The sequence below is a fragment of the Salarias fasciatus genome, chromosome 7, assembly GCF_902148845.1.
Source record: "Salarias fasciatus chromosome 7, fSalaFa1.1, whole genome shotgun sequence".
NCBI lineage: Eukaryota > Metazoa > Chordata > Actinopteri > Blenniiformes > Blenniidae > Salarias > Salarias fasciatus.
In genome coordinates, this window is record NC_043751.1 from 2,280,875 (window position 1) to 2,303,341 (window position 22,467).

The 22,467-nt window shown below is 50.8% G+C and overlaps 1 protein-coding gene across 1 annotated transcript in view; it reads left to right on the forward strand.

The window, feature by feature from the left end:
• Positions 1–20,832, forward strand: part of LOC115392552 (receptor-type tyrosine-protein phosphatase zeta-like) — a 76,059-nt gene extending 55,227 nt beyond the window's left edge. The window contains 21 exon segments of the mRNA XM_030097243.1: positions 346–386; positions 470–2,209; positions 2,211–2,676; positions 5,913–6,051; positions 10,777–10,865; positions 11,635–11,720; positions 11,886–11,906; positions 12,946–13,042; positions 13,482–13,564; positions 15,581–15,715; positions 15,861–15,992; positions 16,197–16,360; positions 16,440–16,575; positions 17,063–17,209; positions 17,297–17,390; positions 17,492–17,565; positions 17,703–17,819; positions 18,444–18,599; positions 19,536–19,678; positions 19,760–19,895; positions 20,552–20,832. Of these exon segments, the coding sequence (XP_029953103.1) occupies positions 346–386; positions 470–2,209; positions 2,211–2,676; positions 5,913–6,051; positions 10,777–10,865; positions 11,635–11,720; positions 11,886–11,906; positions 12,946–13,042; positions 13,482–13,564; positions 15,581–15,715; positions 15,861–15,992; positions 16,197–16,360; positions 16,440–16,575; positions 17,063–17,209; positions 17,297–17,390; positions 17,492–17,565; positions 17,703–17,819; positions 18,444–18,599; positions 19,536–19,678; positions 19,760–19,895; positions 20,552–20,698 (4,343 nt within the window). The 3' untranslated portion in view covers positions 20,699–20,832.
• Positions 20,833–22,467: the final 1,635 nt, after the last annotated feature.

Here is a 22,467-nt window from a genome sequence, read left to right on the forward strand (position 1 = left end):
CTCCAGTCTTTGCTGCTGGTGCATGAAGCTGTCCTGTGCTGCATGTTCGTCCTCACCTGCTTCCCTCTTTTCCCACGTTCCGCTCATGTCATTTCACATGAATCTGTAGGTATTCGACCGATCAGAGTTTCACCTGACGGTCTTACAGCTCCTCTCCTACTTTTCAAACTGTTTGACCCTGTCCACATCTCTGCTTTTCATCTTTTGACTTGATTCCTCTTTAAATTGTCTAAAATGACATGACTGTGAAATTCAAACCAGTGAGACTGTTTTTGAAGGATAGCTTCATGACACTCAGCTCAGTGTTTCTCAGTGACTCATGTTGACTCTTCTCTCTCTCTTCAGAAAATCGTCCAGATCCAGAATCAGATCCATTTCTTGACGAGGTGAAGAATGATTCTGAACTTCCTTAAACACCACATGTTACTTAAAAGTGCATCATGCTTATCACGACCTTTACCCCCTACAGAACTATGAGCCTGACCCGACCTGGAACGAACCAGAACCGACTGAGGACTACAGCTGGTTCTCCACCGGCCCACAGACCACCTCGACTCACAGATCTCCATTTTTACCTGTTCCTGGCATCCCGACCACGATGGAGGCCAACCGAAGGAGGACTACCACGGATCTGCCACCGCAGAGATCCACTCAGGGCGGACGCCACTTCAGTACTGCAGAGACGACACGCCGCAGCGCCTCGCTACGGCCACCAGATGTCACCCTGCTGCCAAAAACCCAAGACAGTACTGAGGTCCGAGGGAGGGTTGCTCTTTACTCCACCACAGCTACCAAGAACCCGTTCAGGCTCAGTCCTACAACACCCTCCCATGAGAGTGTTGGTCCAGGGGTAGGTGGAGCAGGTCCCAGTCCTCCTGCAGTGACCAGTGAAAAGACTAAAGGTAGTAAAAGTATGTTGGCACACAGCTCCACCACAGCACCCACAACACCGTCCTTCATCAAGGTGAAGACCGACGGAGGTCTGGCACGGCCAGGCAGCGAGGACACCACGGCTGGCAGCGTGTCCCCCAGACCCAGAGGTCATCCAGGGATCCAGAGAGGAGCTTCAACCGTCCAGCCGTCGTCCTCCAGCCGAGACGTCCTACCAACAAGTTCCAGCAAGTCTGATTTTTCACCCAGCCCCTCCTCGGTCTGGTTCGGTGGCGTTCTGTTGCAGACCACTCAGCCAGTGTCCAATGGTGAGCCCCCCTATGTGTCCCCCTCCTCCCCCTCCACCCCCCCACCCCTGTGTGGCTCCGAGGATCCCGGCGTGGGTCCCTCCACCTGTTTGCATGACCCTCCTTCCTCGTGGCCTTTGTCACCCGCCTCTGCTTTGGATTCCCAGCATGCCTCTGCCACGCTGCTGCCAAGCAAAGACTCAGCTTCTCCTTCAGCCCCCCCGCTGTCCGCCTCCACCCTGCCTCACCTCCCCCGCCCCTCACAGCCGCTGTCCAGGTGGGAGACCGGCCTGGTCTTCCCCGGGTTGGATGATAGTGATAGTGCTGCTGATGCAGAGTCCGGGTCTTCGGGGAGTCCTTCGGTGTTTGGTAGTACTCCTCCACTGCAGACCGTGCCGGACTCGTCTGGCTCCAGCGTGGTTTCTGAGCCTTTGTGGGATCCGTCCCTCTCAACTTTCCCTCTGTCTTTCAGTCCTACACTCCAGCCTTCAGCTCTTCTCTCCACTGACTTCATCCTTTCTAGCTCCACTCCGGGTTTGTCCAAATCCTTCTCGGTCGGGTTGGAGGACTCGAGGTATGCCACGGGGAGCTCCATAGAGTCTTTCCTCCCTGACGTGAGTGGCGAAGGTTTTCCTGTAGTGAGCGATGTGGACGCCATGTGTGGCTGCTCTCTGGAGCCGTCGGGATCTTCGTCCTGGCTGCATGCGTCGCCTCATGTCCCCCTGCCGTCCTCAGCTCTGGACTCTCTTAGTTTCGGGCTTGGTTCTAGCGTGGGCGTCTTTTGGGCCTCTGTTGATGCTGAACAGGACTTTCCTCGCTCTCTATCACTGCCAGACTCTGACGGTGTGTCCTTAGACCAGGGTCTGCTCTCCCATAGTGCTGTCTGTCCCTCGTCATCCTCTTCACACTCCCGGCTTGTCCCAGCCCCCCGTAGTGAACTGCCCCTTTCTGTTGCAGCCCCACCGTCCCCCGTCACGGCCTCCTGGTTCACGGCGTCAGACAAGAACACCCATCTCCAGGCGTCTGCCCTCCCCCCCCTCACCCACAGCCCCCCCCTCCACCACAGCCCCAGAGGAGCCGGTTCTGGACTCCAGTAGCAGTAGTGCCTCGGGCTCCGCCCTGCTCCCTGATTCCCAGGAAGGCGTAGACCAGGAGTTTGAGAGAGCTGAAAGCTCGTCTTCCTGGGAGAGCACGTTGCCGTCCTCAACCAGATCCACACCCTCCGAGTCCGGGCAGAGCCCTGACGACCTGGACCTGGAAAACTCCTCCGCCTTCTATTTTGAAAGTGGCAGTGGCAGTGCCAGCACTCCGGAGGCGGCGCGTCCGACGCCGACGGCCGCCACGGCGGTAACGTCGGCAGTTTCTCCGCCCTGGTCGCTGGGCAGGGAGGAGGAGAGTGGCTCAGGGCAAGGCGACGGCCTCTACGACAACGAGACGTCCTCCGACTTCAGTATCTCAGAGCGCACAGAGAGAGAGTCAGACGAGGAGCCGGTCGCAGGTAACAACAGAAACCGATCCGTCGATACCGGGGGACGACAAACTGCATGGCACCTAGAAACTCCATGGGATCAGCCACAGCTCTGGACTAATCCTTCATCTCTCTCCTGCAATTCAGCCTCATTTTTCTCATCTCATCCAGCATTTCAGCTCATGAACCATCTGCCATGAGAGTCCGCCAGGTCCATTTATTCCAGTTCCACTCATTTGTCCATCTCCTGAGACACTTCTGGTCACCTGTCACAGTCAGACACCCCGGTGAAGAAGCTCAGTCTGGTTTCAACGCTGAAAACTTCCCTGAAGCTACTGGGTTTGTGCACCAGAGGGCAGCAGAGTCCTTCGAGCTTCTGAAACCAAACACTCACTGAGGTTTAACCTAAAACAGCAGATACCTGATTTCTAATCAATTCACAAACTGTTGAATAGATGTTAGAAAATGGGTATTGAAGGTTTGCATGATTCATTTTGTCTTAGCTGAAGAATTTGTAATAACTGCCTGGAAATGAAAGTTGAAATTGTTGATATATTTTCTACATTTTGGTTTTCCAGCAGCAAAGTTCTCTGGAAGTGTAAAACATTTAGATGAAATATTCTGTGTGTTTTGGGAGTTCAGGAATAGAATCACCTTGACTCCGCTGACAAGTCAATTGAAAGTAACGGCTGTGCAGAAAGTAGGACATCATTGAAAACACTTGAGCTATTATGCTCCGTGAAATGCGTTAAAAACATCGCTGCGGCGCCGCACAATGCCATTCTACCTTTTCCAGCGAGTTTCCACAGGCGTGCCCCTGACGGCGGACTGAAGTTCAGCTTCTTTTCAGTGTTTTTCTGAGCTCCTCTTTGAGGAGAAGTTTGGAGTCCTTAATTTTGATGAGATTTTCTGTGAGTCACTTTGTGTCTTTCGCCTGTGCTCAGAAAGGAGTAACCTCTCCCGTCTTCCGTCCGGCGCTTCTCCTCTCCCTCCTCTCCATAATGGACGGTGTGTCCAGGGTTTTTTTAAGAGGCAGACAAAGATCTGTTGCACAAATAGCAGAGTGAATGGGTCTCCCTGCTCTGAGAGAGCAGCGAGTAGAAAGCTCACAACGGGCTCTTTGTGAACGAGCCGGCAGGCTGACCCCAGCCTCTCTGCACGCTCTGCGCTGAAGAGGAAAGTTCTGACAGACAGTCTCTGGGTCAAGGCCGGTCCGTGCTCGCGTTTTTCCCTGCTGGTGATCAGAACATGAAGGCAGGATTCAGCGGAGGTCAGACGCCGCCGTTGGGCTTTCGGCGGCGTGGGATCCACGCCGGCCGGCTGTGCTTTGTGCTGCCGCCGCTGCGGCGGCGTCTTCTCACTTGATCTGTGATGGACTTTTGATGACGGGCTTTGTGCGCCTCAGTGTTTCTGTCGAGTGCTTCGGCGGGTGGCTGGAATGCGACCCGTTCGGTGTTTGTTCAGCGGGGAGATGAGCGACGGGGAGCTCAGGCTGCAGAGCCGGGCGCCGGGCGGCTGGAGGGCCGGGCGGGGCTCCGGCAGCGATAACTCCACCCACAAGGACAGGAAATGAGCAGAGAGGACCGAGTTCCTGTCAGCTGATCGTCCAGAGACGTGGTGTCGGCACCGAGCCTTGATCCATTAACCCGCTGGGATTTTCTGTTTTACTTCAGAGAAGCAAGATACGTTCGGCTTTTACATTTTTATACTTCACCTTTAAAAGTGAGAGAAACAGCTGAGATGTTCTGAGTCAGTTCTGACAGATGTTGGACAAACGGCTGTTCCTGGTACAATCCGGCAGTCCTGTTTCATCAGTACTGACTCACTTTAATGGAAACAATGACTTTTAACATGTTTCTCTTCTCTTTAGTCTTCGGTTTACTCAACACAATGCCTACACTGAAGTCAAGTGTCTTTTTTACACATTATTATTCCAGCTTTAAATGATAATGACAGTACTGAACAAGAGGCCAGAGTGAGAAAGCGGCTCATTTTAAAAAGGCTGAATGCTTGATTAAGCTGAACAGAACCTAAAAAGGCACAAACTGGTTAAATACCTGAAATGGATATATTTCTACAGAGGCTAAACCAAACCAAGAGCTGGTGTGTAAGAGGAGAAACAGCTCTAACTGAAATTACTCAAGCTAAAATTAACTTTTTAAAAATAAATACATAAAAAGGCTAAAAGTGTAAATCAACTAACAGCAGGAGAGCAGGAAGAACAGATGTGTAAAGATGGTTAATATATCCTGCTATCTGTAAATAAATAACTACAGGAAATGGCTCAAAGTGATTGAATCAGCAGAGAAAAACAAACCAAGCTAAAGACGGCTCAACTAGATTAAACAAGTAAACCAATGGAATCACACAAAAAAAACTAAAAAAGCAGCTAAAAATCTAATTAAATCTGTCATTTGAAACAGTGACAATGAGGAAAAACAAAACTTTAAAGGCAATAAAACTACACATTCTTCAAACGTAATTTCATCATGTGTTCGTGAAAAAATGTAAAACTTCAAATCAACCATCCTCCAGGTTTCAAGCCTTTTTTTTAACCATTTTAGTTAAAAAATAGTCATAATGCAAAGAAGGAAGATCTGTTCACAATGAGTCCGTTAACATGTCAACACGCCTGTGAGCAGGAAGAAAAGATGGAGAAGCGTCAAGGCCAAGTCTGATTACCACTCTCAGCTGGAACTGAACAAGCCGCGACTTAATATTCAGGCCACAAAGGGACTGAAAGAAAAGCCGCTGATGTTCACATTTTCACACTGAGTTTCTTCAGGCTCTCCGCGCTGCAGTGCAGCGTCGCAGCATCGCATCACGGTGTCGCAGCATCGCGGCATCGCAGCGGTGCATTGCAGCGCCTCAGAGTCGCAGCGCCGCAGCGTTGCAGCCTGCAGACCGGCTGAAAGAGCAGCACCCGAACAGATATTTACAGACCTGTTACTCGTGAACTCAAAAACCAAACTAATACGAACCTGAAGGCCTTCAGTGAAATGATCCTTCAGCTAGCAACCCTGAGCTAGTGCCCTTTAGCTAGTACCTGTTAGCTAGCGCCCTGCAGCGCCACTGACCTCACACTTGCCAGAGTTTCAAATCTCTTCAGAATCCGTTCAGAAGCGATGATCGCAGGTAAAGCAGACTCGGGGCTTTTCTTCCACTAACACGCCACTCTTCCAGGTTTCGGCGGCTCGTGCCGGGCGGTGAGCGAGCAACGCTCCACGCCGCCTTGTGGCTTCGCTAACGCCTCCCCCTCTCTGTAGATGCCGGTAACAGCAGCCACGAGTCCCGGGTGGGCTCCATCAGGGACAGGGAGAGGAAGGCCGTGGTCCCTCTGGCCGTCATCTCCACCCTCACCGTCCTGGGCCTCGTCGTCCTCATCGGGATCCTCGTCTACTGGAGGTTGGCGCCGCCGCCGCTTCCTGACGCTTCTTCACTGCTCCGGTCGGCTTTCACTGAATTTTAAAAGACCAAACATGGAAGCTCTGGCTTTGTCAGATTAAACAACAAAACACAATAAGGGAAGTGTGTTGTTCTGGGGCGTGTGCTGTCAGATAGGCTGACCCTGTGTGCGGGTGATGTTCCATGATTTCCCTTGATGTTTTTGTGGGACCACATCAAACATTTGGATGACTATTGCAACAGCTTATCTTCAGTATGGTGAAACTCTCCTGTCTCTCCACGGTCTACAAGGGAGCGTTTCTGAGACCTGGTATATCAGGACAAAGAAAAGGCTTCGATGAGACAGTACACAAATCCTGGTGTTTAAATTCAAGGCTTACTAGCTAGCTAGCTCCAGGCGGTCACCTTCTGCTGGCCGTGAGGCCACCTGCTAACAAAATCAATCTCTCCGGGGTTCTTGGTCCATCAGGTGTCGACATTAGGCTGTTTTCACATATATGTGGGCGGAGCCAAAGGCAGCAGCGCCACTACAAAGATAGTGTTTCATTTTTCAACTAATATGGTCTCTTTTCACACCAGCTTTTCCTGACCGCAGAGCAGCCGCTCTAACCAAGGGAAGTGTGGGGTTTCCATGACAACCAGGCGGAAGTTGGTGTAAAACCAAAACAGCTTGCTAATGGTAAACACTACAGCGACAGTCACGCATTTCGGTCTTCCGCCACGCCTCACGCCACTCATTGTATTTCTCACGCTGAAAAAAAAATACTGGTAAATTAGTCTGGAGTGCCGCTGATATGGAACCGCAAAGAATCAAACAGGTGTGCAAACCTGTTACATACCTGTCAATCAAAAAAGGAAAGGGGCGGGGCTAAAATCGCACAACAACCAGTGGGAAAAAAGCATCGTTATCACGAGAGTCTGCCAGAGAGCGAGCGGCAGAGACTTTCTTCTTCCTGCCATCATGACATGTGATCACTTTTCCCGGGACTGAGCCGACTACGGGAGCCTGGGAGGTTCATAAAGGCGCAGCATCTGGACTGTGGGTAAAGCCGGGTAAAGCTAAAGCCGGTGTGCTTCCACACATCTGCCATGCGACATCCCAGGGCGACCCCCGCCGCTCCGAGACCCCCCCATTCAGCCGCTCTCAGAGCGGGCGAGTTAGAGCGACAACTAGAGCGAGTGGCGCTTTCACACCAACCCAGTCCGCCGTGCTCGGTCCAGAAACCCTGTTAGGTCGAGCTGAAGTGGGGAGGTGTGAAAACACCCGCAGAGCAGTAACGCCTGAGACCAACAGCGGCCATTGATTTGACCCCTGGAGGCCACAGGCCAGAAGGCCAGACCTGAACCTGAACCTGAGCCTGAACCTGAGCCTGAGCCTGAACCTGAGCCTGAGCCTGAACCTGAACCTGAGCCTGAGCCTGAGCCTGAACCTGAGCCTGAACCTGAGCCTGAACCTGAACCTGAGCCTGAACCTGAACCTGAGCCTGAGCCTGAACCTGAACCTGAGCCTGAGCCTGAGCCTGAACCTGAACCTGAACCTGAGCCTGAGCCTGAACCTGAACCTGAGCCTGAGCCTGAGCCTGAGCCTGAGCCTGAACCTGAACCTGAGCCTGAGCCTGAGCCTGAGCCTGAGCCTGAGCCTGAGCCTGAACCTGAGCCTGAGCCTGAGCCTGAACCTGAGCCTGAACCTGAACCTGTGCTCTGGCAGGAAGCAGGACTTCCCAGCAGCTCTTCAAATTCAACAGCCCTTACCTTTCACCTTTCCAAACCCAAGCGGCGTTCTCACTCTGGTGGGACAGTCCAGCCCTCCACTGGTCCACTGGTCCACTGTCTGATCGTCCCGGGACTCCTCACCTCTCTGGACCTGGGATCCAGCCCCACAGAGTTCCCATAACAGTCCCACTGAGGAGCACTCAGGAAGGCCTTCAGATTCTCAGATCTGGTTCTGAGTGTCATTCACCACATCTCCAAACAGGCCTTCGTATTTTATTTGTCCTATCTGGAAAACTCCAGCTGTTCCAATAACCACCGTCAGAGAGGGAGGAGAGCCGGCAGTAAACATCCTCCTCATCCTCCTCATCCTCCTCATCCTCCTCATCCTCCTCAGCGGCTGCAGACTCAACATATTGTTCTTGTTTTGCGCTCTGCTTGTTGTTGTATCTCCAAGATTGAGCAGTGCTAAGCTGGTAATAATCTTAAGAGCATGTGTGTGTGTGTGTGTGTATGTGTATGTGTGTGTGTGTGTGTGTGTGTGTGTGTGTGTGTATGTGTGTGTGTGTGTGTGTGTGTGTGTGTGTGTGTGTGTGCGCAGGCAGATTAATCTGCAGTGTTCTGATGTACGACAGTGCTGGGATGGAAAAGGACATCCGCTGCAGGATGTTTGGAGGCAGAACGGTGTCAGCGCCGTGTAGCGAGCGGCGGGAGGCCGGGCGCCGCTAATCCCGCCGCCGCTGTTTTTCCTCTAACTCGCCCTCACGGCCAGCGCGGTGCTCATTTGGACTGCTGCTGTGCATTTCCAGGTCAACTAGTTGGAGGGGATTGGGGTGACTTTACAGATGTACAACCAGCTGAGGAGCGTGACGCAAATTAGGGTCGTGATCTGAGAGCCGGCTTTTCTGCAGCGACGGAAAAACCTTCGGCGGCGGTCAGACGGACGAGCGCTCCAGTCCAAGAAATGTTCTGTGCTTCACAAGGCCGGCGCTGGGCGTGGTTTAGATAACCTGAGCTGAGTTTAACAGACAGTACAAAGTTAATGGAGTAGTTAATCCACCATTTTTATTCCTTTAACTCTGCTGACAGCACAGAGCTGTGTGAGTGTTTCAATGAGCAGAACATTTTTTACACATCGATGTAATCAGGTCTGCTCCAGGTTCTCAGCGGCTCCGAGTCACACCGGTGTCGGTGTTGTTTGTGGAAGCTGATGACTCAGAGGACTGGGTGGTTTCAGAAAGTGCAACTCACTGCATGTTTTTATCAGAGCTCCATCAAAACCAAGACCCAGATATTCAGATATTATTATATTATTTTTACCAACCAATGTAACATCTTGAAGCCTCTGAGACAACTGTTGTTGTGATACTGGGCTATACAAAAATAAATTGATTGATTGATTGATGATATTCAGAGATCACTGTGTCATTCTATACCCAGAACTTCAACAAGCTTAATGACCAAACGGAGGATTCTATCACAGGACGCTCCTGAATGCGATGTAATCACAGTATAACAGAAGGCAGAACTCTGATGTACAGTGGGATATGGTGAGCTAACCTGAACCCTGACGATCTGGAGGAAACGGTGTGTGTGTTCCAAACCCTGAGAGCTCAGCAGGAAGTGACGCTGTCAGGAAGTCCAACTGGCCGAAGGAACAGGACGGTCCAGAAGGAGGAGATGTTTGGACATTTTCTTCAAATTAAACCAAACAGACCACCTGAGCTCAGGTGAAACTGTAAATCGCCTCCGGTCAGGGAAGTGAGGATCCTGACCGACCAGGCGGAGGGAGGACGGGTTTGACGCTCTTTTCTACAAGTCTGCGTCTGAAAGACCTCCAATCAGAGAACCGAACTTCTCTCTGCGGGTGTTTTCACACCTCCCCACTTCAGCTCGACCTAACAGGGTTTCTGGACCGAGCACGGCGGACTGGGTTGGTGTGAAAGCGCCACTCGCTCTAATTGTCGCTCTAACTCGCCCGCTCTGAGAGCGGCTGAATGGGGGGGTCTCGGAGCGGCGGGGGTCGACCTGGGATGCGGCGCGGCAGATGTGTGGAAGCACACCGTTTTAGCTCGACCCACAGTCCAGATGCTGTGCCTGTATGAACCTCCCAGGCTCCCGTAGTCGGCTCAGTCCCGGGAAGAGTGATCACATGTCATGATGGCAGGAAGAGGAAAGTCTCTGCCGCTCGCTCTCTGTAGCAGACTCTCGTGATAACGATGCTTTTTCCCACTGGTTGTTGCGTGATTTTAGCCCCGCCCCTTTCCTTTTTTGATTGACAGGTAAGTGACAGGTTTGCACACCTGTTTGATTCTTGGCGGTTCCACAGCAGCGGCGCTCCAGACTACGGTAATTTACCAGTATTTTTTTTTCAGCGTGAGAAATACAATGAGTGGCGCGAGGCGTGGCGGAAGACCGAAATGCGTGACTGTCACGTGAGACTTGAGAGCCCCGAGCAAGGCTGCTGTTTTGCTGTTTTACGCCAACTTTCACCTGGTTGTCATGGAAACCCCACACTTCCCTTGTCTCGAGCGGCTGCTCTGCGGTCATGAGAAGCAGATGTGAAAAGGACCGTATTGGTTGAAAATTGAAACGTTGCATCTTTTTTAATGCTCCTTTGGCTCGACCCACATATATGTGAAAACAGCCTGAGGCTTTCTGAGCTTGAACCTGCTGGACGGGGAGCGTTTCACCGTCAGCTGATGAAAACAGCCAGTGAGAAGGTTCTTCAGGCAGTGAAGGCCAAACCAGCAGTCTGAGCTGTGGACCCAGCAGACCTCTGGGATGAGGCCGTTTGTGTTTTTCCCAGATAATCCCTGATGACCATTTCTGGCCGAGACAACGCCGGTCCGACAGCGGCAGCGGCGCCTCATCCCTTTAAGAACTTGTCAAGGATTAAGAGAACAGATTCCTGCTCCGTGTTCAGCAGATTACTGCCTGTTCTCCGCTAAACGGGCTGCCGTTCCAGACAAAAGCATGTAGTCTTCACCTCCGACCCCTGCTGTCTCTCCTCAGGGCCTGCTTCCAGACCGCCACCTTCTACATCGACGACAGCTCCTCGCCCAGGGTCATCTCGGCGCCGTCCGCCGCCACGCTGACGTCCGGTAACGCTCACACGCCCGCCGCCTCTCAGAGCCACCGCCGGGACAGAGCCATCCGTCGGTCACATCCTGGACCTGGAGCTGGATCACCAGAGTCTGGGATCCACTTCAGTTCAGTTCAGCTTTATTTACACAGCACCGTCTCAACACAGTCGTTTTTAGGCTGCTTTCACCCAGAAAACCCAGCAGACCCTCACGAGCAAGAAGACACGGAGGGAAGGAAACGCCCCCTTTACAAGGAAGAACCCTGTGGAACTCCATGTGTATCTTTAGTATAGGATCTAGAACAGAACCCTGTGGAACTCCAAGTTTGAGCTAAAGATTTATCGTTAACATGAACCAAGTGGAACCTTTCTGCTAAATATGATGGAATCAGTTTAATGCTGAACCTTCAATCCCCATAATATATTCTAGTCTCTGTAGCAGGATGAGACCAGGACAGGGACCAGAACATAGACCAGGAGGGACCAAAACATAGACCAGGAGGGACCAGAACATAGACCAGGAGGGACCAAAACATAGACCAGGACAGGGACCAGAACATAGACCGGGAGGGACCAAAACATAGACCAGGACAGGGACCAGAACATAGACCAGGACAGGGACCAGAACATAGACCAGGACAGGGACCAGAACATAGACCAGGACAGGGACCTGTTTTTAGACTCACGCGGTCTAACTTCCATTTGTGAGACGGAACGGAGACGCTGTCCTACACACTGATGATAAATGAGGACAGTGAGAGCTCTGTGCTGTGATTGGTTCGTTCCAGCTGATCAGACGTCGTTTCCTGTGAAAGACTTCGTACAACATGTCGCTGAACTTCATGACGTTCAGGGTTTCCAGCAGGAGTTCCAGGTGTGTGTGTGTGTGTGTGTGTGTGTGTGTGTGTGTTGTGTCTGCATGACCAAAGCATTGTTCTTCTGTTGTCGTGTGTGTCGTCCTGTGATCCGTCTCCTCATTGGTTGACTGTGTTGTCATGGAAACGTCCCGGCTGCCTGCTGCTTCCTCCCTGGTCGTTAGGTTCTGAAGGACAGTTACGAGGTAAGACGGTCCCCGCCCCGTCCTGTCCCCGCCCCGTCCTCAGCTCGCACCACCAGTTTCTGTCCTGTCCTGTGAACCGAACGTCTTTCTTGTTCGCTGACCGTCTGTTTGAGCTCTGCTGTCCCGGCAAACGGCCCACACACCTCTGGCCGCATAGTTTCTGTAAATTTAATAATTTCTAAAAAAAAGTCACCAAACAGAGGAATTGTGAAGCTAACATGTGAAGCTCCTGACAGACTGTGACAGGAGTGTGTTTCCTCTGGAGTGGTGTGATGCTTCTGTCGGTCCTGCAGTACCACATGTGGCCACGAGGGACGTTGAACTAGCGATTTTCACCTTTTGTGTTTAGACGTTTTGGCTACAACAATATACCATAACTCCCAAAGATAATTATATTTTGAGTCCAGTTTCCACTTGTCGAACTTCATGAAATCCATTTTTCTGATAGCCTGCCTGCAGCTTCTCTAAACATCTTCAGACTCAACAGCAGCCGTTAAAATAATAAGTCTGTTTTCAGGAAGATTTTAATTTCAGATGTTTTTGAGGACTGAATTTTTTTAGTGACTTTTTACTCACTTTTTAGTGATATCATTTATTGATAATAAAGAACAGCTCTAATATAACCAATATAATAGACAGATCGTTTTTTAAAATTATTCCGTCAGCGATTTGCTGTGAACTTTCCAAACATAAAGCTCATAGATGGTTTTAATAGTGATAATGATGATAATAGTAATAATGTTATCTAATATAATTACAGTGATTATGTATTATTTCTTTTTAGTACTCAGAACAATTTATTCAAACATTAAGACCAGCTGTTCTGAATTCATTCACTTCATTTGAACTGGAAAACATTATTTTCCTGACATAGAAATCATTTGTTTTTCTTCAGGCTGATTTGAGTTTCTACCTGTTGACTGGATGGTGTGGGCCGTGGGGTGGAATGACTTCTTGAGTTCTTCTTGACTGTGTGTGTGTGTGTGTGTGTGTGTGTGTGTGTGTGTGTGTGTGTGTGTGTGTGTGTGTTGCTCTGCAGGCGGTGCAGACGTGCACGGTGGACATGAGCATGACCACCGACAGCTCCAACCATCCCGACAACCAGACCAAAAACAGATACAGCAACATCCTGGCCTGTACGTCCTCGCCGGGCTTCACTGTCTTTCAGCCTTTATGAAGCTGCAGGCCACTCTGAAGGCCCCGGGCGGCGCAGGAGGCGGAGATGGAGCTGGCTTCTCTGTGGCTCCAAACAAACATCCTGGCGCCGCTATCGGCCAGGGAATGCTGATTTGATTATTGACACGTGATGGTGCTTTCTGGAATGTAGCATTTAGCTTGAACTGGCGTTAGCCTCCATAAAGATGTGCTATATCACAACAAAACAAAAAATTAGTCAAGACCACATTTCAGTTAAATCACATCAAAACTGCTAGCATTAGCATTAGCATTGAAGCTGTGATTGTTGCGGTAGAGTTTCTAGTATTTCCTTCTTCTTTCTGATTCTCGCGTCTCTTTCAGGAAGGAGCGGCTTTCTCCACATTAAACTGACCACATTGTTTCCGTCTTTGATCTCAGATGACCACAGCCGTGTGCGCCTCTCGCCGCAGTCCGACAAAGACGGCAAGACGGCGGATTACATCAACGCCAACTTCGTGGACGTGAGACGCTTCTTTTGGTTTTCTTTGCGAGGCGAGGCCTTCATCTTCAGTCCTGAGCCCAACACACAATCCAGGCTGTTTTCATTTGATGTGTATTCTCTCCTCAGCCTCTTCACCGAACGTGCACATTTCCCTGAAGCCGCGGCTGTTAGCGGGGACCTGCACGGCGCTCCATTGTGGCGCCGGCGCTGAAACCTCATTTCAGCGTGTTGTTGTTTTGTGTCAGGCACAGCCCACACTAAAGAGCGGCGGCGGCGGCAGTCAGGGCCTCTCTGGAGAGGCGGCGTGCAGGTTACTGAGTTGGTAAAAGCTTGTCGAGGATCTCTCCAGCTCACACTTTTGTCTGCGTCTCGCTCTGAAGGCAACTTGACGCTGTCAGTCACTGCGAAGGTTACCGGCGATGAAAGCCAGCGATTGAAGGAGGAGCGCCGCTCGTCTCTCCTGTGTCAGATTCAACTCGTCCTGCAGGATTTCTGCCTCTTCACTCCTCCAGCCTCGTCCTTGTTTGTTCTCCGTCTTTTCTTGTGCTACACTCCCAAAAAACTCCAAACGAGCCTGAAAGGATTGTACATTTGATGGCGCTGGATTCACCAGCTCAGTTTTGAAGCAGAAAACTTTGAAACTTTGTGAAGTTGACTTGATAACTGCTCAGGAAACTTTATGAAACTTTCTGAAGCATTGAAGGCTCAGAGAATGAGCTGCTCTTCACCTCCCTCCACCAGGGGGCAGCTCTGAGTCCACGGTCCCTGGAACTATTTCTGTGGCAACCAGCATGCTGACCTGAAGAGGGACGGCCGAAGGTCCTGACGCTGCTGAAAACAGCATGTTAGGAGATTCTCTTCCATGGAAATGTTTTCCTAAAGAACCCAGAAAAGGGCTTTTTCTGGACTGATGAAGACATCAGTGTTTTTGTTAAAAAAAATTTTAAAAAAAGATGTAAAAATAGATTTTCTTAAAGGAATACTCCCATATTTTTGGACCCACGCCCTTTCCCTATCATTGACAAAGTGAGATAAGCTCATAAATACCTTTTTTTGTGTCTGTGCGTCCAGCGGCTGGATCCCAGCTGTTAGCATCGTAGTTAGCTTAGCTCAATTGCTGGAAGTCAATAGGAGTCAGAGCCGGACTGGCGAAAGTGGACAAAATCCTCCTTCCAGTGGTCCAGGGGACGGCGTATTAGCACATGAAGTAAGTCTGAATGGTTATAAAACATTTTAAAAGACGTGTTTTCTTTTCAATCCGTTAAAATAATGTTTTGATACACAGACCTGCGCATAGCAGAGCTCTGGAAGGATATACCGGAGCACAGCAGTAGCAGCCAGAAGAAGGCGACCCTCGCACCTTTGTATACTTCTACTCCTTCTGGCTGTGCGCCGGTATATCCTTCCGCGGAGCACTATGCTTGCGCTAAGCTAACTACAATGCTAACAGCTGGGATCCAGCCACTGGACGCACAGACACAAGAAAGGTATTTTGGAGCTTATCTCAATTTGTCAATGATAGAGAAAGGGCGTGGGTCCAAACATGTCGGAGTGTTCCTTTAAAGCAGAGCTCAAAGCTCCACCTGGATTCTTGAAAAGAGGTCCAGACTCGACAAGATGACGCAGAACCTTCACAAAGCATCTGGAGTATAATTGAGGCTGAAGGCTTTAAAACTGGACCAGGATCCTTCAGACCAGACCAGGACTTGAGACAGATCCTCAAAGAACCTGAATCAGACTCTGAAAACCAGACCTTTCACTAGGATTCATCAACAAACAGACCCAGTTTCTTTGTGCTGTGTTAGACCTAATTAAACTACCGAGTTCCTGAACCGGTCCAGATCCGTTTCCTGGACCGTAGCTGGAATCGGAGCCGCAGTAGAGCCCTCTGACCATGATGGTGGCTGGCAGGACAAACCTGGATCCTGCTGATTCCAGAATGAGCAGCAGTGGAAGCAGAACCAGAACAATCGGTTGCGGGTCTCGTGTGGGTCAGGATGGCTCCGGAGGCCTGATGCACCGTCTTGTGTTTCAGGGTTTCAAGAAGCCGCGCTCATACATCGCTGCCCAGGGCCCCCTGCGGTCCAGCACCGAGGACTTCTGGAGGATGATCTGGGAGCAGAACGTCGGCGTCATCGTCATGATCACCAACCTGGTGGAGAAGGGGCGGGTCAGTGGCTTTCTCGCCTCGGTCTGAGCCCAGACTCTGGAATGAGGACTTTCTCTGAGGACTGTCTCCACTCCGAGTCGATGGATCGCTGGTGAAGCGTCCTCGTCCTCCTCGGTGACCATGTCTGTGGTCATTGTCTCCTCAGAGGAAGTGTGACCAGTACTGGCCGGTGGAGGTGCAGGAGGAGTACGGCGACTTCCTGGTGACGGTGAAGAGCAGCAGGGCGCTGGCCTACTACACCCAGAGGACCTTCACCGTGAGGAACACCCGCAAGAAGGTCGGTCGGCCGGACGCTCTGCCGTCTGTCTTCTCACCTTCCAAAACGTTGACCTCCACTGACAGCAGATCAGACTTGAAGTTAGCAAGTTAGCCGGCCTTCGGAGTCTGGAAAGTCTTCAAAACAAGCCTGACATGTCGCCTTCAGTCTCTGAGTCGTCGTCAGTGTTTGAGATGAGCTCTGATGCTGGTCTCCCTCCCTCAGGGCTCCCAGAAGGGGCGGGGCAGCGAGCGGACCGTCACACAGTACCACTACACCCAGTGGCCCGACATGGGCGTGCCCGAGCTCGCCCTGCCGCTGCTCAGCTTCGTCCGCAAGTCGTCCCGGGCCCAGACGGAGCAGCGGGGCCCGGCGGTGGTGCACTGCAGGTGGAGCCTCGCCACGCCTCCAGCTTCAGCCCGGCGCTCACTTCTGTGGTTTCATCGTCTCTCTGTGTGGTGTCGGCAGCGCCGGGGTCGGCCGGACGGGAACCTACATTGTCCTGGACAGCATGCTGAAGCAGATCAGGGACGAGGGCGCCGTGAACATCTCCGGGTTCCTGAAGCACATCCGGACACAGAGGAACTACCTGGTCCAGACCCAGGTCAGACTTCACATTTCAGGTTCTCTTGTCTGTTTTGACTGAAAAAAATCTACTGGATACAAACGAAATGACGAGCTGCCACTTCTGAGCCTGCGGACACACGCAGCTCTGTTCCTTCATGGTTGGTTCAGGATCTGACTGACCTGGAGTCTGCACAGAACCGGAATGGACTCATTTGGTCAGATTGTTCAAAACCAGAGACTCTGTGTTCTTACAAAACAAAGTCTGGCCAAACTGGAAACATTCAGGTTCTGTCAAAGACTCATGTGAACCTCCTGGACCGTGAAGAATTCCAGAGCCTGGGTCTTGATTTCCAGTCCTGGTTGTTCAGATGGTCCAGTTTTCAGATTCTGGATCTGGTTTAGAGTATTGAGTTGTGTGAAAGAGACCCCGGTCGGGGACGGGACTCCACTCTGGTAGTGAGGATGTGGAGCGTTCCTTTCAGGACTTCAGGACCCATGTGATCGAGCGTCTGCTCTGCCTGCAGGAACAGTACGTCTTCATCCACGACGCCTTGGTGGAGGCCATCTTGTCCGGGGAGACGGAGGTGGCGGCGGCTCAGCTGCACAGGTACACAGACGAGCTGCTGACCGCCGGGCACGCTGGGAAGACTGGCCTGGATGAGCAGTTCAAGGTGAGAGGGAGAAGACAGCTCTGAGTGTCCTGTGGGGACGGGGTGGGGGACGTCCTGAGGTGAACGCCGTGGTTCTGCCGCCAGCAGCTGGTGTGCCGGTCCGGGGCGAAGCAGAGCGACTACAGCACGGCTCTGCAGGACTGCAACCGCAGCAAGAACCGCAGCTGCTCCGTCATGCCCGGTAGGTCCGGCCGCCGTCCGGAAGCCTCGTCACAGGACAGGCCCGCCAAAAGCTACGGACCAATCAGACGCTGCGTCCTCTGGCTTCTTGTCCTCTTGCAGTTGAGAGGTCCCGCATACGCCTGTCCACGTCAGCGGGGGAAACGTCTGACTACATCAACGCTTCATACATCAGCGTGAGAACAGCCAAACAGCCTCGCCTCAAACTCCTCTGGACCGCCGTGTCCAGAAGTCTCCAGGAAAAGACCTTGTTTCTGATTCTGGGTGGGAAAGTGGCGGTGGATGAACTTTAGTTTTGGTTTCATACCTGCAGGGTTACAGACGGACCGGCGAGTTCATCATTACCCAGCATCCACTGCCCAGCACGATCAGGGACTTCTGGAGGATGATCTGGGACCATAACGCTCAGGTCATCGTGTCTCTGACGGCGGTGAGGGACTCCTCTGATACCGTCTGTTCAATGAGGACAAAATAATGTCCAACCCTCCCTCTTAAACCCTCGTAAATACAAGTTGAAACCAGTCTTTTGCTGCTATTAGTTAGCAATCATAAACCGAAGAAACATTAAAGTCACATTTCTGAAGCTAATTTGTTATACTATAGTCTTTTAAGGCTTAGCTTAGCTCGCACTGAAAAATTGTCCAAGCTAAAAGACAGAAAGGACATGCTGTATCTTTTTAACAAAGGAAAACACAACAGTATGTTTGTAACTTTGGACTTCCAATGCTAAGCTATGCTAATCACCTTCATCATTTTCTGGTGTACCCAGTTTAGTTTCAAAAGGCAGTTTTTCTTTGGTAGCTGTGCTAAGCTAAGCTAAGCTAAGCTAAGCAAGGCTGAATATGTTTTTCAGTAGTTGTGAAGGATCACAGTGCTGTGAAATGCTAAGCTACGCTAAGCCGATTCAGTGTCATGTTATTGTTGTGTGCAGGATCATTTTTTCCGTAGCTAGCTACCAACTCACTCATGCTAGGTTAGCGGCGCCACTGTGTGGACACTGTCCAGCGCACGGGCGAGAGGAAATCCTGAGTCCAATCATGCTAACTGTCCTCAGATGGAGGAGGAGGCGGAGCTCTGCGTCTTCTGGCCTACCAAAGGACAGCCAATCAGCTATCAGATGTTCACCGTCACTCAGAGGAGCGAGACCTGCGTCTGTCTGTCCAACGAGGACGTCCTGGTGGTCCAGGACTACGTTCTGGAGGCCACGCAGGTCGGTGTGATCTCTGGCCTTCCTTCCAAAACCTGCAGCATGAAGCAACGCTGGAATGAGTTCATCTACTCACTTTCACAACCAGCAGCTTCATTTCAGGATGGATGGTTCCACTCTGGCATTTATGACGGTTTAATGTCCAATTACTGTTTTTCATTCTTCTGATGATCTCTGCTGAGAGCTGACAGAATGAGCTGCAGAGGTTCTCCTGTCCCAGAATGCATTTCTCATTGGCTGGTTTTCTTCAGTCTGACAGCTTCTGTGTCTCTCTCTTCAGTTCCTGCTCATGGTTTCATTTATACCTGTTGTCTGAATACAGACAGCTAAGGTCCCATATTCACCCCCAGCGAGGACCGAGCTCTCGAACGCAACAAACGCCCAAAAGAAAAGGGACAGTCAGCACAATTCGTTTAGAAATCCAGATCCCAGGGTCTGGAGGGAGACTGGACAGGCCCAGGATCCAGAAATCCAGATCCCAGGGTCTGGAGGGAGACTGGACAGGCCCAGGATCCAGGTTTCTTGAAGTCCAGGGTGAGATTTCCAGTCAGTGAGTAAGTGAGTAAGTCTTTTAACAGGATAAGTTGTCTCTAAATACTTGAAGTCCTTCAGAACGCCTTCATGTCTATTTAGCGTATTTTCTGGCTGCTGGTTCCACTTCTGTTAGTGACTTGCTCATACTACCTGTGGCCACTAGGTGTCACTGTATGACAACAGAAAGCTGCTACAGAAAACCCTCCAGTACAGCAAAGTGTTCCCCTGCTGAAGAGGACAGAGAAGTTCTGGAACTGTGAAGACCTGGACTCTCCACACGTGGGACCATAAAAGTGTTTTAGTAGCAGGACAGCTTCGTTTCCTCTTCGTGGTGTTTCTTTTCGTTAAATGTGCAGTATAGTCCAGAAACAGCGGGGGATGCTCAGTGACGTGTCTCTCTGACAGGACGACTACGTCCTGGAGGTGAAGCACTACCGCGCCCCCCGCTGGCCGAACCCGGACAGTCCCATCAGCAACACCTTTGAGCTCCTGAACCTGGTGAATGACGGGACCAGCACCAAGGACGGCCCCGCCGTGGTCCACGACGAGTAAGACCCCCTCCCGCCCGCAGCAGGTCCTCCTCTGGACAGGCTTCACAACACTCTCCTGTGATTGGCTGTGTCTCTCAGTGTGGGCGGAGCCACAGCCGGAACCTTCTGCGCGCTGTCCTCTTTAACTCGTCAGCTGGACGCCGAGGGGACGGTGGACGTCTTTCAAGTGGCCAAGTTGACCAACCTCATGAGACCCGGAGTCTTCGCGGACGTGGTGAGTCAGAATCAATAACCGAGGTAAACCGAGGTTAACCAGCATCAGAGAGAGAGAGCAGCCATGGTTAACCGCCATCAGAGAGAGAGAGAGAGAGAGAGCAGCCAAGGTTAACCGCCATCAGAGAGAGAGAGAGAGAGAGAGAGCAGCCAAGGTTAACCGCCATCAGAGAGAGAGAGAGCAGCCAAGGTTAACCGCCATCAGAGAGAGAGAGAGCAGCCAAGGTTAACCGCCATCAGAGAGAGAGAGAGAGAGCAGCCACGGTTAACCACCATCAGAGAGAGAGAGTGGCAGACAGCTGTTTAGCTCCGCTCAGCTTCATTTCAGTCATTCTTTTAAATGTCTCTCATGTTAATTAAACTCTTGTCATTCATCCATTTTGAAGTTTGTCTCTGCTCTACTAACCTGGAGAAATTGAGCAAACTTATTTTTACTTAAACTTTCTAAATCATTACATTACATGTGCTGTAACAATATCAAAATCAAGTAAGTAGAATATTAATAAATTTAGATTAATTCAAAGAGCATTTTTAGTGTATTATTTTGGACATGTTTGGATCCTATCTCTGTTATATCGCTGTGTTTAATGTCTTATGGCAGCGGAAAAGATGCCGATAGGATTATATATGAAGGAAAACTCTCGCTCCTGTTTCCAGGATCAGTACCAGTTCCTGTACAAAGCCATGCTGAGTCTCGTCGGGACGCAGGAAGACCAGAAAACTCTCGCTTCTGAGGACAACAACGGGAGCATCGTGGTGGGGACGGCGGCCAGCGCCGCCGAGAGCCTGGAGTCGCTGGTCTGAGAAGCACGTGGAGGAGCGGGGCAGCAGCTGTAACACAGCTGTTACTGCAGCTGTAACTCAGCTGTTACTGCAGCTGTAATGCAGCTGTTACTGCAGCTGTTACTGCAGCTGTAACACAGCTGTTACTGCAGCTGTAACTCAGCTGTTACTGCAGCTGTTACTGCAGCTGTTACTGCAGCTGTAACACAGCTGTTACTGCAGCTGTTACTGCAGCTGTTACTGCAGCTGTAACACAGCTGTTACTGCAGCTGTTACTGCAGCTGTTACTGCAGCTGTAACACAGCTGTTACTGCAGCTGTAACTCAGCTGTTACTGCAGCTGTTACTGCAGCTGTTACTGCAGCTGTAACACAGCTGTTACTGCAGCTGTTACTGCAGCTGTAACACAGCTGTTACTGCAGCTGTAATGCAGCTGTAACACAGCTGTTACTGCAGCTGTAACTCAGCTGTTACTGCAGCTGTAACACAGCTGTTACTGCAGCTGTAATGCAGCTGTTACTGCAGCTGCAGCTGTTACTGCAGCTGTAACGCAGCTGTTACTGCAGCTGTTACTGCAGCTGTAACGCAGCTGTTACTGCAGCTGTAACACAGCTGTTACTGCAGCTGTAATGCAGCTGTTACTGCAGCTGTAATGCAGCTGTTACTGCAGCTGTAACACAGCTGTTACTGCAGCTGTAATGCAGCTGTTACTGCAGCTGCAGCTGTTACTGCAGCTGTAACGCAGCTGTTACTGCAGCTGTAATGCAGCTGTTACTGCAGCTGTAACACAGCTGTTACTGCAGCTGTAATGCAGCTGTTACTGCAGCTGCAGCTGTTACTGCAGCTGTAACGCAGCTGTTACTGCAGCTGTTACTGCAGCTGTAACGCAGCTGTTACTGCAGCTGTTACTGCAGCTGTTACTGCAGCTGTTACTGCAGCTGTAACACAGCTGTTACTGCAGCTGTTACTGCAGCTGTTACTGCAGCTGTAACACAGCTGTTACTGCAGCTGTAACGCAGCTGTTACTGCAGCTGTAACACAGCTGTTACTGCAGCTGTTACTGCAGCTGCTGCAGCTGCGTTTCCCCCTCGTGCTCTCAGCTCCAGCGGGATTCGGACTCTTTATGTGCCTTTTTGCGTCCTTGGTCTCGTCCTGCTAACCTTGATACGAGCTGTAGACTAACCTGTCCACTGCAACGCTGCGCTAGCTTAGCTTCTCCATCAACCTTTGTATTTATTGGCACTGAGCCAAACCGGGGATTTATTTTAAAAAATAAGAAGAAAAAGGGAAAAGCTGCATCTTTTTACATCAAATGTTATTTTTTAGCGCGTCTTTTTCAGATGTCCTGCACCGAACTAACCAGGGCCTGGAAATGATCAAATAATAATCTAATGTACATAATATTATAGTAATCACCTTGATGGACCAAATTTCTATTTATACTTTTAGATTTTTATATTTGACCTTGTTTTGTTATTTTTATTAGTGCATTCCAATGTTCAGGCTTACTCGTAACGGCGTAGTGACAGAATATTAATGCTTTTGTACTCTGGATTTTGTAACAGACTAAACGTGGTGCATGATGAGCTAGTGATGGTTTTTTAGCTGGACAGAAACCTGCTGGATTATTAGCTAGGACATTAAAGAAGTGAAAGAACACCAAAGAAAACGGCTGCTGGAGTGTTTTCTGACGCTGCAGTGACGCGTCTTCACCAGCAGGGGCCAGCTCCTGCTTCAGGCACTATTCTACACCTGCTTCAGCGTCACTGCAAAAAGTCTTGAACTGTTGTG